General features: G+C 41.8%; 1 protein-coding gene across 1 annotated transcript in view; it reads left to right on the forward strand.

Annotated features, from left to right (window-relative positions):
* The window catches only part of ush2a (Usher syndrome 2A (autosomal recessive, mild)), a 223,610-nt gene that overhangs the window by 44,019 nt on the left and 163,169 nt on the right, over positions 1-16,422 (forward strand). The window contains 7 exon segments of the mRNA XM_046855966.1: positions 52-182; positions 1,314-1,509; positions 3,763-4,410; positions 7,162-7,345; positions 10,652-10,815; positions 11,366-11,524; positions 14,221-14,718. Of these exon segments, the coding sequence (XP_046711922.1) occupies positions 52-182; positions 1,314-1,509; positions 3,763-4,410; positions 7,162-7,345; positions 10,652-10,815; positions 11,366-11,524; positions 14,221-14,718 (1,980 nt within the window).

The raw sequence follows: 16,422 nt of genomic DNA on the forward strand, positions 1-16,422 counted from the left end.
GTGTGTGTGTGTGTGTGTGTGTGTGTGTGTGTGTGTATGTCTGATTAAAAGGGAGAAGCTGCGAGCAGTGCCAGAGGTTATTCTACAGAGAAGTCGGAGCATCTCTATTAGCCGAGGACGTGTGCAAACCGTGCGAGTGTAACAACGATGGAACAGTCAATGGCAGTCTGGAGTGTGACCAGGTAAAAACACACACATACATATCCACACATCCACACAAACATGTTCCACAATCCTCGTACACTTCTTTCTGATTAAGCACGTTCATATGGATTGTTCGGGCTTGTTGTTATACATTAGACAGGCTCAGCATTCTCTTTTTTGGCATTCAAGTGCGTTGAAACAGCAACCACAGATCTCGGATAAAGCGGCTTTTAATCCTCTACTTGTTGATAGACTGCAAAATGACCCATTGATATAAAGCTACAGGCCCATTCCTCACTTGAGACGCTCGTGTCGATATATTTGCTGGCCGTTTTAGCGTTCGGCGTGCCATTTATCATCGTTGCGATCGGAAAAAGGGATTGCTGCGAGTATGTAAACGTGTCATTAGGAGGCTCTTTTCTCTAGAGAATCACCACTGCCTTTCACAAGCATCATGGAAGGTTTTTTTTTTTATTCCGTGGCCTAGGGAGGATCCACGTCAATAGATATACTGGATGACAAATTTGTAATCGATAGATGGGTCAGTTGCCGTGTTGGAATTGTTGCCTTATTTAAATTCGGGGAATGATTATTTCCTTACTCTCCTGACGGCTTCATTTGCTCGTCTGCACCATCCCTATGAGGAAGGTTTCAACTAGGGTTTCGGACCTGTCACTGAGGTCTATGAGGGAGACGGTTGTGTCTGTTGTTTGTACATGTAATTCATCGTTGGAAAGAATTCATAAGAACCGGATTTCATATAGCCCTCAAAATATTGTCAGATCGAACCGAACCGAACGCCTTGGTGGTCGATTATCATCACCGTATCGCCGCTTAGTGCTGAGGATCTGATGGACAGGCTTCATGATCTCATTTCTTTTGCATCTTTAGTGAAATATGTTAGCTGATATGATCCAAACTGCTTCCTCTGATTCACCTGTTATATAACACACAGTCGTGTATAGATGTATATGCTATGAGTCGTTCCTTCCCCAGTAATAGAGAGAAGAAAGCCTCCCAGTGGGAATAGAATGGAGGCTTTGGGGGTTGAGGTAGCCATCCGTGACATGCACACACACATATATAGAAACACATGCACACACACACACACACACAGACACTAAGCTGCTGAAGTGTCCTAATTGGAGCGCTGTGCCTTTCTTTTACAGATTCGAGGCCAGTGTAAGTGCAAGCGACGCGTGTCTGGACGGCAGTGCAATCAGTGCCAAGAAGGCTTCTACAGGCTGCAGGCGTCACTCGGTGACGGCTGCCTCGACTGTAACTGCAGCACCGCTGGGACCCTGTGGCCACATATTACCTGTCACCAGGACTCAGGGCAATGCCAGTGTAAGACCAATGTAATCGGTAGGTATCAGGCAACGTTGTGCCCTCTCGAAATCTCTATCTTAAATATACACACAAACACACACACACACACACACACTTTCCTATTCCTCTATCTATCTATCTATCTATCTATCTATCTATCTATCTATCTATCTATCTATCTATCTATCTATCTATCTATCTATCTATCTATCTGTCTATAGATAGATAGATAGATAGATAGATAGATAGATAGATAGATAGATAGATAGATAGATAGATAGATAGATAGATAGATCACAGACAGACAGACAGACAGACAGACAGACAGACAGACAGACAGACAGGCAGACAGACAGACAAACAGACAAACAGACAGATAATATATCATCAAAAGTCCAGACCACATCCAAAGACATCATGTACAACATGCCTTGAACAGTTTGGTGGATGGACGGATGCATGGACGGATGGATAGACAGACGGACTGACTGACAGACAGACAGACAGACAGACAGACAGACATACAGACAGACAGACAGACAAACAGATAGATAGGTAGATCCCTCCAAGCTGAATTCATCCTGTCGCTTTTTTCCCCTAAGCATCTCAGTCCTTTGTAATAAATAAATCCCCTCCATTCCCCCAACCCCGTGCCTCACCATGTTTTTCTTATGAATTGCAAACGAACGTTACTTGGAAGATCCCGCGAATTCCTAAGCCGGAATATCAAGGGCCGCCCCATTTTAATTTTGTAATTCATAGCCGAGTTGATTATAATAAACCTTCGCCATCCGCGCTATTTTTCATGCTGCTTACAAGACACGCTCCTTTTGTTCGTCGCTCCCACAGGTATTTCTCAGAAATTAGGTTTGATTACGGCAATTTATTACCTTTGCCACGTTCCGCGGCCACCAGCGGGGGCAAAAATTTATCAAGTGGCTCAGGAACTCTGTGCACACAATACACTTTGAAATGTTGATGCATGAGAATATTATGTAGAGGGGGCACTGCTGTTCGAGTGCACGTCCCATATCATGCATACACAACTGCACGGCCAACCACCCACCAACACGCACACACACACACACACAAACACTTATGACGTGAAGACCAGTGGTTGACCTAGATTAGACTTTGTATTTTATTTTTTTTAGATCGCTCCCTTGTCTAATCGAACATTATATTCCCAATCGCACGTTTTCTTCGACGTAATTGTTCAAAAGAAAAACGCTGCTCGATCCCCACATTCTCCAGCTAGTATCCTGATATCCAAATCCCGCTACGCAGTAACAAATTGAAGCTGTTCAGCGTTGTTGTTATCGAGGTATTCATCTGTGTCACTTCACACACTTAACATAACAGCGTAACAGGGTATAATTGTGGTCAGGGAGCGATATATTAATATCGGAATTAATTTGGCGTCATTAAGCGGTGCCTTGGCGCACGAACGGAGCGCAGCTGCTGAGTGCGGAGTCCCCGGTACTTCTAGCAGCAATATTCGGTGCCCCTTAGGCTCTGCTCAGCAACATTAGGAATAGATTACCTGTCAGGAATATGTATTGCATATTCAAATAAGTGCTGCGCATATTAAAAAAAATGGTATAATTTAAATCCATGTAGTCCTTTTACTTTTTCTTCTTTTGTGGCCATATTTTTTTTTACTTTTTTTTTCCCCTGTTTCTTTTCTTGCTTTTTTCTTTTACATGTATTTATTTATTTATTTTTCTCTTAGTGAAATTAAGTGTTATGCCCGAGGTGGGTCATTCATCATTGGGTAAGGGCCTCACTTATTGATGTCATTTTCCTGCTATTGCCACCCCCCTCCCTTTCCCAACCCAGCCCACTAAGACCTATACTACTACTCTGCTATTTTCTATATACTTCCTATTTAATGCACGGGTCTATTACAGCTTTTCTTAGTTGCTTTGGAACATTTCTCCGATCAGAAATGAAATTCTAAAAACGCCCCGTTCAGCCTCCACCTCATTTGGTCACCTCATAAAAACAATTTCTCGTCGCTTTGATCAACCGCTTATGTACATTCATTTAATCGATCGTGTACAATCGTCTGCTGTTTCCTACATGATCAGTTGTTTATGTTCGTGTTGATCAAAATATATTATACTAATTTCCCCTGAATGGTTTTAACCCCCAAAACATTGAGGCATCAGTTCATGGCGTAAGTCATTGAACAAAATGGTTAAACCAGTTGTCAGAATCCGTCCAGCTTAAATTTCTATTCAACTTTTTTTGTGTGAATGTTCAACACCACTTTTGTTTTATTTCCAGGCCGTACCTGTGACCGCTGTAACTACAGCTTCAAGTTTCTCAACCACACCAATCCAGACGGCTGCGAACCTTGCGCATGTAACCCGGACGGATCTCTTCACCAATTCTGTAACCCTTTTACTGGCCAGTGTGAATGCAAGAACGGTATCCAGGGCCTCCTGTGTGACACCTGCCCTCCTGGGACCTTCGGCCCGAAGAAGGACGGCGTCTGTGTGTCCTGCAGCTGCAGCGCTGTGGGTGTCATCCCAGGCTCGGCGTGTCACCCTGTAACAGGCCAGTGTGTGTGCCGGGCGCATGTGGAAGGCCGTCAGTGTGATTCCTGCATCGACGGGTGGTACACACCGGGCCGAGACGGCTCTCGGGGCTGCCAGCCGTGTCACTGTGATCCCAGGGGCACTGTAGATGAATCCGCTGTGTGTAATAAGACGAGCGGGCAATGCAGGTGCAAAAAGGGAGTGGAAGGCCTTCGCTGTCACCGCTGCGCTGCACATATGTATAACCTGAGCTCGGGGAATGACACGCACTCATGCCAGCCGTGCAAGTGCGACCTTATGGGAACCTTGGCTGGAACAGTGTGCGATCCTGACAGTGGGCAATGTGTGTGTGTGCCTAGCCATCACACACAGGACTGTCACAACTGCAAGCCAGGTGAGGGTCTGCTGTAATCTGCTGGAATCAGTTACTGAAATTTGGCTTTGAATTCCTAAAATGCATGGGGGGGGCATTTTAATTATTCCGAGCAATATTTCATTGCCAGTGCTTTCATTTTTGCTTTTGTTGAACAAAATAAATAGGCATTGTTTAGAAGATCGCTGATCTCTGCATTTTTTCTTGGCTTCACCCGCTCATATTTTTAGCCCAGGTCGCCCCCCCAGGAGTGGCATATGTTTTAGTAGTCAGTGATATTGGTCGCATGGCGAGCGCCAGCTTCGGTTAGACGGCTTTGAAAGCCGTTCCTGCCATTAAGAACAAGTAAATCCTATGGCGGCTTTGTGAGCATGGTCATCACTTTCAGCATTGAAGGCAGGTCAATTTCTTTAGAATCAACTCTAGCATCTGGTCCCTTTGTATTTTTAGTGAGCAATACTGTATACTGTCACAAAACCTGGCTTTTACTGGAAAATCAAACATGCATGCAGGGGAAACAGGGTTTTGTCCCAAATCTACTTTATTTCAGCATGAACCATACTGGAAATCCAGTGTTAGAGGCAGGAAAATGGAAGAAAAACAACTTAAATGGAGAAGTGAACATTCAAGATGTCAATTAATAATAGTAGCTTGTAGTACCTACTTCTGAAAATATTTTTGCTGTAAAGAGTTTGAGTCCAAATCATCAAATACATCTAATGTAAAGAGCTTCAAATCTGTTCCAAAAAGAATGGCTGGAAGTCATAAGGAATGTTTGTAGAATTCCGATTTACTTCTTCTTTTACAATACTTTCACTCTCCTAGGACGGTTTTCCTTACGTGTGAGAATGAGGATTGATGATCATTCACCCACATGAGCATGTGTGAGATCAGACAGCCATGTCAGGCAAAGAGATTAGAGGTCTCGCTTACTGTAGTGTTCCATTTACATTTATGGCATTTGGCAGAAACTGAGCAGTTGAGGTTAAGGGCAGCTTGGTGGTGCTGGTATTTGAACTCGTGACCTTCTGTTCAGAATCCAACCACTGAGCTACAAACTCTCACCTTCCAGTTTAACCCGAAGGTATTGAATAGGGGTTAAGGTCAGGTCTTGGTTCGGATCATTTTCATTTTCGTGTGTTGCTAAGCTTAAACGCTCTATACATTTTTTTGCTTTTAATTTAGTGCCAACAGTTTACAGGGGGTCCGGTTGTGATAGTAGTTTATCTGCAAGAGTGAAAGGGAACGTTTATAGGACTGTGGTGAGACCTGCGATGTTGTATGGTTTAGAGACAGTGGCATTGAGTAAAAGACAAGAGGTGGAGCTGGAGGTAGCAGAGCTGAAGATGTTGAGATTTTAATCAGGTTTATTAGAGAAACCAGCATGTAGGACGTTTTGGAGACAAGTTGAGGGATTGAGATGGGTTGGACATGTGCAGAGGAGGGACATGGTGTATATAGAAAGAAGAATGCTGAATATTCAGTTGCCAGGAAGGAGGAAAAGAGGAAGACAAAGGAGGAGGTTTATGAATGTTGTGAGGAAGACATGGAGGTAGTTGGTTTGAAAGAGGCAGATGTAGAAAAAAGTGGAAGATAAAGTTTACAGTAGGTTTAATATGACATGATGGGATGGGATTATCAGGGGCCCAAAGCATTTTTGCCAAGTAGATTAGATTAGATTAGATTAGATTAGGTTAGATTAGATTTAACTTTAATGTCAATTTGCAAACTACAGTTACAGAGCCAATGAAATCCAGTTAGCATCTAACCAGAAGTGCATAAGTGACTGTCAAATTCAGTGGGTGCGGCTTATTAATGGGTGCGCTTTATAGTCCGGAAATTACGGTACCTTTCCTCTTCTCATAAACACTTCCTTAACCTACGTATTTTTTTGAATAAATAATATTATATGGGTACTCATCTGCGAAGATACAATTTGAATGATGAAGGTGATGATGAATTAAGTGTGCATTATTAAAGATGATGAAGGTGGTAACGATGAAATTAATGTACTGCATACCCAAGAAGAGCATTACAGCTCTTCTGAAAGCATTTTTAATGCTAGAAAACGCTTATTTTTACAGCAAAAATAATTAAAATAACTCTTAACACTACTACCTATCTACCACCTATATACCGCGATACAGTGAAACAAAATTTGATATGTTCCATGTAAAAACCGGCGTTACAGTGAGACCGCGGAAGCTGAACCGTGATGTGGCAAGGGATTACTGTATTGTTAATCAAAAGAAGGGATAAAAGTCGTACACTACAACTAAAGCTTAGTCTCAGAAACAAGTCTCAGCTCATGACCCTTGAAAGAGCGGAACATGGACGCAGTAACCAGACAGGGATGTACGAGTTCACCGATACCACCTGATGAAATAGTGCTGGGTGTATCTAGCTTTCCCAACCGCGCCGTCCGTTCTTCCCAACACATAAAGCATGTGCACCGAGAGTGGTGCTGGCAGGAGAAAATTGAAAGCTCTGTGAGAGAGGATGAGATGCATCTACAAGAGCTGATGACTCTGTTTGCACCATCCCTCCCTCCCCTTCGGCTCCGAGTGTCACGGCTCCATTCACTCGTATTTCACCTGTGGGCTGGAGAGCAGTCTGTGATTGAAACATCTCAAAGCTGCTGTTCCTTCCAGCTTGAATGATGCTTTTGATTTGCACGGTCTTTTCATTCTTTTCTCGCAAATAGAACTGCGATAGATTTGCTCCAACAAAGATGGCCGAGTTGTCATTTGAATTGTTTTTTTCTCATTGCAGGGTATTTTCATTCGGACGAACATCAGGGTCAGTGTAAGGCCTGCGACTGTCACCCAGTCGGAGCAGTCGGACAAGAGTGTGCTGCGGACACGGGACAATGTGTGTGCGCTAATTTGTCTCTAGCTGGCCGCAAGTGTGACCAATGCCGCCATCTTTACTTTGGTTTTGACCCCATCATGGGCAGGTTAGTTGTACACTTTAAAATATTTACCCCAGCAACAAGGCCAAATGTTTGCATACACCTAAGCCATCTCACTTCACACGTTTCATATTACTATATATTACTTTTAGCAAGTCTACTTGGAAGATTCCAGAAATATTAACAAGCTTCTGATTGGCTTATAGAGTTTATATGTGCACCTGAGCCTGTATCCAATGGGGGAATTCTTGTTTCTCAAACATGACCAAATGTGAATAGGAAAGAATTATCTGAACATCAGGACAAAAACTGAAATGCCTGAAAGCCTGTTGATCAAAAAAAGAAGTCCTATTTAAAGCTAGGATGAGCCAAATTGAAGTTTTCAGGTGATTGTTATCCTTCTGGGAGAGACACAAAAATGAGTGATACATAATGTAGGGTGTTATGTTAGGAGGAACAAATAGTAAGGCTTTTTCATATATATATAAATGGTACACAAATTTTTTCGGTTTGGTCCGTACCTCAGTTTTATAACTCACGGTTTGGTGAAATTTCGGTACAGTTAGGGGGAAAGAAATGCAAAACATAAAATTGCTTGTCGTTTTTTATTTACGCAGTTTTTCCTTTTCATTAACATTTGAGAACATCAACGGTTTTGATATTTTTTTTTTTTTTTTTTTTTTTTTTCTTTTTACAATTTTCAATACAATGCCTGCTGGTTTAAATTATATAAAAAATAATGTTATATATTTTTTTCTATTTTATTCAAAAAATAGAATACATAAAAATAAAATATAAGATAAAATATAATACACAATAAATCAATATACTTTTTTGTTATACTGATTACACAGTAATTGATTAAATTGGCACAAATTAATAAATGAAATTAAATCAACTGATACATTGAATTAAATAGTTTACATTTGTTAGACCACATTTGGCTAATACAGATGTGTGTATATAAGTGTGTGTGTGTGTGTGTGTGTGTGTGTGTGTGTGTGTGTGTGTGTGTGTGTTATACATTAAATACATTTTCTAAATATATAATCTACGTAACTGTTCTACAAATTTCAGCATACAAATGTCTTTATTCCTCCCATCCTTCATTCGTTCACTGCCTCGATGTGCAGAAATGTCAGGATTTTCTCCTTTTCTCCAAGAGAGAAATTCTTGATGCTGGACATAAAGTGCTAAGAATCCATATCCCTAGATATATCTAATATATATAAGTTAAGCTAGTAAGCAGTTTGATGGGCTGCAAGTTCAGCCTGTGTTCATAAAAGGTCAGATCACCCATTACAGCAACCTGCCTGTAAATAATCATATGCTATAATGTTCCTACACTTGATTTGTCAGATACATTAATTACACAGTAAATACTTCACACATTATTGCCACTTAAATTATATACACTATATTGCCAAAAGTATTTGGTCACCTGACCTTTCCGGCTATATGTAGTTTCCCAAAATGTTACCACAAACCTGGAGGCACTTTAGATTCGCTATAATAAAAGTTTGCATTCACTTGAACTTGGAAACCCAAACCTGTTCCAGCATGGCAATTCCCCTGTGCACAAAGTGAGCTCCTTGAAGATCTGGTTCGCATGCTTTGGAGATGAAGATCTTGAGTGGCCTGCTATACAGCTCTGATCTCATCCCTACTAAACACTTTTGGGATGAATTGGAATGCTAACTGCACTCTAGGTCTCCTCACCTCCATCAGTACCTGCCTTTCGAACACAAATATCCATAAGCACACTCCAAAATCCAGTGGAACATCTTCCCAGAAGAGTTGAGGGAATTATAAAAGCAAATTGGGACTGAATATGGAAAAATCACATACCGTACTTATGACCAGGTGACCCAATACTTTTGGCAATAAACAGTAGTGTATGTACGTCTCAGCGTCTCGCACGCTCGGACACAGGACCCCAGATGAGACACGAACGCAAAACCTCTCATACTGTGTGTGGTTTCTATTTATTTTTAAATTCAGCAGATTTCTTTGATATTATCGGCTTTCTGAGATCACACCACCCTCGGGTACACGTGGACAGGAGTGTTATTTTTTATTTTTTTGACCTTCGAGAAAGCTCCAAGGAGATATTTAACCCCAAGCCATGCTGAGCAAAGCAGGAAAATAAAAAAAAACTGTCGGGGCCACCATTAAGCACCTTCCACATTAGCATCATTTACCTTCCCCAAGATGTTCATAAGCTCTGCAGGTCGAAGAAATGGATATTAATCGTAGTGAGATCAGAGCAGTGAAAAAGTGTGGGTTTGTTTGTTCCTCAACAAACAAAAAAAAAAAAGGCAGAGCAGCCGTCGCAAATCGCTAATCCATACGTGTCGTGACGGATCGCCCCGGCTTGCACTTATTCGCAGTGGGGATGAAAAATGAACTATTTAAAACGATTATAGAGACGCTTGTATGACATCAGGAGAAGCCACCGAATAAAGATTTCTTTATAGAAATATTACAAACTCATTTACCGGGCCTCCTTTCCGAATCAATAAGCCTGCGCATCTTATTTTGCGGATATTATATTGCTCTGTCCGATGTGGTCCGTCTAATGGGGGTAGTTAAAAGGCCACAATATGGTTATGGAATATTTCCCATCTCAGCAGATGACATAAGCCCAACTACCCAGAATGCGCTGGACGGCTAATCATTTAACCTTGGAGGGAACGTGTTTTATTGCATGGGCAAGATCCATTTCGGCTCACAAACATAGGAATGTGATTTACCTGTTTATTCAAGTCGGATTAAACCCGTTCAATCGTATTTAGTCTATGCAAAGCAAACTTTCCGCGGAGTCCACTCTCGGAAGCCCGGCACAGGATCCGCTTCTGGGACGCTTCATTTCCAATTTCGGATTATATCCGTGTTTGAAATTTGATCTTGCATGCAAGAAGGAGTTTGAAATAATGCGCTTTGTTTGTCGTGGTGCACTTTTATCTCGTCCATGAGAAGTTGTGTCTACTTGTGAGGAGTCAAGGTCAAACCGGGGCAGAAACAAAAAACAAAAAAAAGAAGACAAATCTGCGGCTCATTAAGGACCTTAGGCTTTTCTCAGCTGTATGTGAGAGTGTCAGGCTCTTGGCCCTTGTATCACCTTGCACCAGTTCCACTGGGGCTATACCCCTTCACACTCGACACGTTTTCTGTAAATGCATCTTTTTTTACTGGGTATGTGTGTAAAACCTGTCTGTTCAAACACAACTTTCCCACCGTCTTAACTTGCGTTTGAAATCTTCAGACCCGACATGTCAAACGCAGCGATACACAGTATGTAGCTGAGGTAATTATATGCGCATGAGCTCTTCCTACTCTCGCTTCTTCTAGGTGTGAGCGGTGTGGCTGCAATCCAGCCGGGAGTTTCAACGGCTCCTGCCACGCCGAGACAGGCCAGTGCCCGTGCAAGCTGTTCGTGACAGGCGAGAAATGTGAACTGTGTGTAGAAGGAGCGAGTCACATGGACCCGGCCAACCACTTGGGCTGCAGTAAAGGTCACAACTCGAACATTTTCATATGTCCCTCCATATGACTTAAGATCACGTAGCACCCTTTCAAATTTTTTTTGTCCTTGGCTGAGTTATGGTACGGTACCGGCACTTATAAATATTATATCCCCTGCGTTTTCACCCTGTTAACTCATGAAACACTGACCTGTTTGCTTTTTTTTCATGACATGGATCTGCCTTGTTTCTTAGTTATATATTTTGCTGGGACACATTCTTTCATGCATTTTATAGCCCTAATGTATCCATGGTCTTGAGGGGGGGAAATGCCACACTTAATGCCTCAGGCTTCCGCCCCCTACAAATCTGTTTTATTAAGTTAGTACATTTTAAGTGCACTGCATGTTTGGCCCAGGAAGTTCCCCCCCCTCCCCACGACCACCACCACCACCTTTTTATACACAGTCCATTTGTTTGCGTTTGTCAGCAGCGAGATCTTTAACCTTGCTGTTTTTACTTGTCGTTTTTCTTTTTTTTACCGTAACCCTAAAAACCATTAATCATGCTAATTTCTCTCTTCTCTTCACCTGGATTTTAGAGCCCAGACAACAACCTCCACCACTGGGCACTGTACTCAACGCTAGCACCATCGAGCTGAGCTGGAACCCCCCAGATTCACCCAACAGCAACTCCCTCACCTATACGCTTCTCCGGAATGAGGAGCCAGTCCATACCAGCTACCAGCAGCTGCCTTTCAGTTCGTACATTCAGTTTAATATCGTTATTCTTATATTATTAATATCGTTCTGTTAACAGCAAAATGTGGCCACAAAGCAGCTTTACAGAACTCCAAATCGCTCTAAAGAGCGAGCCAGAGGTGAAAAAAATTTATATGACAAGGCAGTGGAAGCTCATGGATTTCTGATCAGGAGTTTGTGAGTTTGAATCCTAGTACCACCAAGATATCAGGCCCTTGAGCAAGATAAAGATCCAGATAAAGGTGTCTGCTAAATTCCACAAACAGAACTGGAAATTGAAACATAAGGAAGCCTAGAGGGAATCGGGAAACGTTCTTCTTCCTGTTGATGCCACATAGCAGGATTCTTAAAACTCGTCAAACGTACTGTATAATGTAAAATCAAGCAGCACCATTAGCATTTTTTGAATACCAATCGAGGAATAACCATAGGACCACTCATCTATACACGTATGTATTACAATTTTTTTTCCAGTTGTTTGGAGCGTTTCTCAGATCAGAAAAGACATTCCCAAAACTGCTTGTTCAACATCCAGCTTTTATTGTCGTTTCACACATCACACCACACAACATAGAGCTACGTACAGAACACAGAGCTTAAAACTAAAGTGTATCGTGTGCAACCAGGGGCGCAATTAACAGTTTTATGGGGGGTATGCAAGACAGAATTTTGGGCCCCCATATATATATATATATATATATATATATATATATATATATATATATATATATATATATATATATATATATATCTTTCAGCTTCTCCCGTTAGGGGTCGCCACAGCGGATCCTCTGCATGTTTGATTTGGCACATGTTTTTACGCTGGATGCCCTTCCTAACGCAACCCTCCCCAATTTATCCGGGCTTGGGACTGGCACTGAGATGGCTGGGGATGGTTCCCTGACCGGGGATCGAAGCCGGGTCGCAGCGGTGAGAGCGCTGTATCTTAACCACGAGACCACCAGGGGATACAATGTTATATTATTAATAATAAAGTTAATATAGTTTAATTTTATTTACAGGGAATTTATTTTATTTTACCACAGTGTTATTATTTAAAATACAGTGGAACCCGGTTATGTCGATGTCCTAGGGGTTGCCAAAAAGCATCGAGATAACCGATGATCGAGATAAACGAAATTCAATATGGCGGCAATATATTAACGTGCTTGAAATTTCTTTATGTACCTGATGTGCGTTAATAAATGAGAATGTGCATGCACGTGTTTTTGGAGGGTTTTTTACACAACAGCGTTGCCGCGATTTGTTTGATGAAGGCATGCTATAAAAATGTACATACATGTTTTTTAACTGTCAGGAATCCACCTGTCACGCCCCCTTCGGAAGATGCTTTCTCGGCCGCTTTCTCTGAAGCTCCCGGCTTCAATCGTGCACATATGGTGCTCGTTTAGCATCATCACCAGCTCCTATTTAAACTTCCACACTCTCACCGTCCGTTATTGTTGGTATATGTTGGTTCACGGCGGTCGTTGTTATCGCTCATGCGTATCCCGGTACATGCCTTCCCACCGGCACGCTCTCCTACCAAGCGCGGCTTTCGCCTCCCGTTCATCGCATAACATTTAACAACAAAAGGCATATGTGCACTAACTAACAGCAGAGATTCACCAGTATACAATACAACACCTGTAGCATCTGTAAGGTTTGATTTTTCACTTAATAGGGTTGTCGAGATAAGTGGGTTCCACTGTATATGTGTGTATGTACGATAAAAAAAAAAAACTAATTGGAAAATGTTTAATTGATGATTGTGGGGCCCCCTAGCGTTGTCTTGGGCCCATATGCCTGGCATACTCTGCACCCCCCCTAACGGCGCCCCTGTGTGCAACCGAGTGCAAACAGTGCAGACAAATGACAACAGTGTAGGGCAGATACACAAATAAACAAAAACAAAATAGACCTACTGTATAATGTGTTACATTGATGTGTGTGAATTGAAATGAGTATTGAGTGTGTGTTTGAGTTCAGGTTTGTAGCAGCTCAGTAACACACAGTTTTCAGTTCAGTTTTAGTTCCAGTTCAGTTCTGTGTGTTGAGGAACCTGTTGGCTTGAGAAGAAAAAAACTGTTGCACAGTCTGGATTTGAGGCCCGACTGCTATAGAACCTCTTTCCTGATAGCAGGAGAGTGAAGCTCTCATTGACATAAATACTTACTTTTAAGAGATGAACTAGATTTTGAGAAACGTACAGGATTTTGCAAGAAATCCAATGTGCTGTTTGTACAAACTGTTTTAAGAAATGCACTTACTGCTTTGCAGATGTTAAGGATGATTAAAAAAAATAAAAATTAAAAATTAAAAAGGCAACTGAGAAAAACTGTAAATTTAAAGCTCCAGAAGATTGTTCTGGAAAGGTTTTGGGTTTGGAAGTTGAATTTAAAGGTATACTGGCGGAGACAAATGTTTAGAATCTTGTCAACAGTTAAAAGACAATAAAGTATTAGAGTTGCCATCACAAAGCCCTTAACCCGAAGCCCATTTATCCTTTGTGGATGCCTCTAGAAAAATGTGCCCAGGAAGGAATGGCCAAAAAATGGTGAGAAGTTTCCAGAAGGTCACCTCAAGCATGTGTAATGTGTGAAGTTATTCATTAGATGGTATTAACGACCTGCCTTAATTAACTGCTAAGCTATAAAATGTGTGTCCATCCATACCATGGTTCTCCTCTGTACAGGAATGCTGCACTTCACAGACACTGCTCTGTCTCCCTACACCTTCTACACCTACCGGCTCGTCGCCAGCAATGTCCACGGCAACACCAGCAGCTCCAGCGTCCTTCTTCGCACTCTGTCCTCTGTCCCTGATCTCAGTTACGTTCAGCTGAACATTGTGGGTCGTGTTAACCCTAGCAGCATTTCGTTCAACTGGACCGAGCTTCTGAACACCTCAGGCCCTGTAGAGCACTACATTTTGACTTCAGTGGAAGAACAGAGTGGAGAGGAGAAGCTTCATTATCAGGGCCTTGGATCAGAGGCTACGGTGGACTCCCTGAACCCATTCACGCGGTACATCTTCAACTTGCAGGCCTGCACTAACGGTGGTTGCGCTCGGACCGCCAACATCACCGTGGTTACAGCACAGGTTCCACCTCAGCGGCAGCCCGCACCGCGTGTGACCGCACTTTCCCAAACACAGCTACGAGTTGACTGGGAGCCACCGGCCATGCCAAACGGTAACGCAATATATACGCTATATACACTATATGAACAAAAGTATTGGGACACCTAACTTTCCCAGGCATATGTGGTTCTTTGTCAAACTGTTATCGCAAAGCTGAAGGCACACAATTGTACAGGATGCCTTTGGATGCAGTAGAATTACATTTTCCCTATGCTTGAACCGTGAGGCCCAAACCTGTTCCAGCAGCAGCTCCATTAAGGATATGCTTTTCATGGGTTGGAGTGGAAGATCAAATCAAATCAAATCAAATTTTATTTGACACATACACATACATACAGAGTCCGACATGCAGTGAAATGCTTTATACGACTGTCCGGCATTAAGGACTAGGATGGGGAGAAAAAATAAACAAAACAAAGAAAAAAAGAAGGCAGATAAATAAAGAGTATAAATTATGTAAAATATAAAATATATAAGATATAAAGATATATACAGTACAGACCAAAAGTTTGGACACACCTTCTTATTCAAAGAGTTTTCTTTATTTTCATGACTATGAAAATTGTAGATTCACACTGAAGGCATCAAAACTATGAATTAACACATGTGGAATTATATATGGAATTATATACATAACAAAAAAGTGTGAAACAACTAAAAAATGTCTATATTCTAGGTTCTTCAAAGTAGCCACCTTTTGCTTTGATTACTGCTCTGCACACTCTTGGCATTCTCTTGATGAGCTTCAAGAGGTAGTCACCTGAAATGGTCTTCCAACAGTCTTGAAGGAATTCCCCGAGAGATGCTTGGCACTTGTTGGCCCTTTTGCCTTCACTCTGCGGTCCAGCTCACCCCTAAACCATCTCGATTGGGTTCAGGTCCGGTGACTGTGGAGGCCAGGTCATCTGGTGCAGCACCCCATCACTCTCCTTCTTGGTCAAATAGCCCTTGATGCCTTCAGTGTGACTCTACAATTTTCATAGTCATGAAAATAAAGAAAACTCTTTGAATGAGAAGGTGTGTCCAAACATTTGGTCTGTACTGTATATATATATATATATATTTGTATTTGTTATCGGAGATGTATATGTATATGTGTGTGTGTGTGTGTGTGTGTGTGTGTGTGTGTGTGTGTGTGTGTGTGTGTGTGTGTGTGTGATTCTTAACTGTACACAAGTAGCTTTTTCGTGTATCTGTACTTTACTTAGTCATTTCCATCTGGAGAATTTTACTTTACACCATTTTAAAATTGAATATCTTTCTTTTTATGCATCTACATTTTGGGAAGCCGTAATAAATTATAGTACTTTGGATGCTTAAGTACATATGAAGGCAAATACTTTTGTACTTTGACTCAAGTGATAGTTTAAAAGGACACTTTACCGGAGTGTATCTCTGCTTTAACTTAAGAACATGGTTTGTGTAATTCATCCACTAATAGTTATAATTTTATAGGGACGAGGACACATGAATACACACTGAAGTGTATATAGTGATCAACGGGAGTCTTGGTGCATTGAAATACAGTACAGCGCTAAGAATCCACCGCATCCTCTTCAGCCCCATCATTACAATAATGAGAAACACCATTACAGAAATGCTATTTGATCTCTGCCCGGCTGGAAATTAATTCCTGGCAAACTTTAATCTGCATCCGAGAAGCTTGATTAAGGCTCGGCCCGCCACCCTGTTATAAACCAGCGGTATAAACCGGCGCGGAGCCTCGCGTCACACTTTAAGGCGGCCGATTTGCCGC

This window comes from Silurus meridionalis, chromosome 8, assembly GCF_014805685.1.
Source record: "Silurus meridionalis isolate SWU-2019-XX chromosome 8, ASM1480568v1, whole genome shotgun sequence".
Taxonomy (NCBI): Eukaryota; Metazoa; Chordata; class Actinopteri; order Siluriformes; family Siluridae; genus Silurus; species Silurus meridionalis.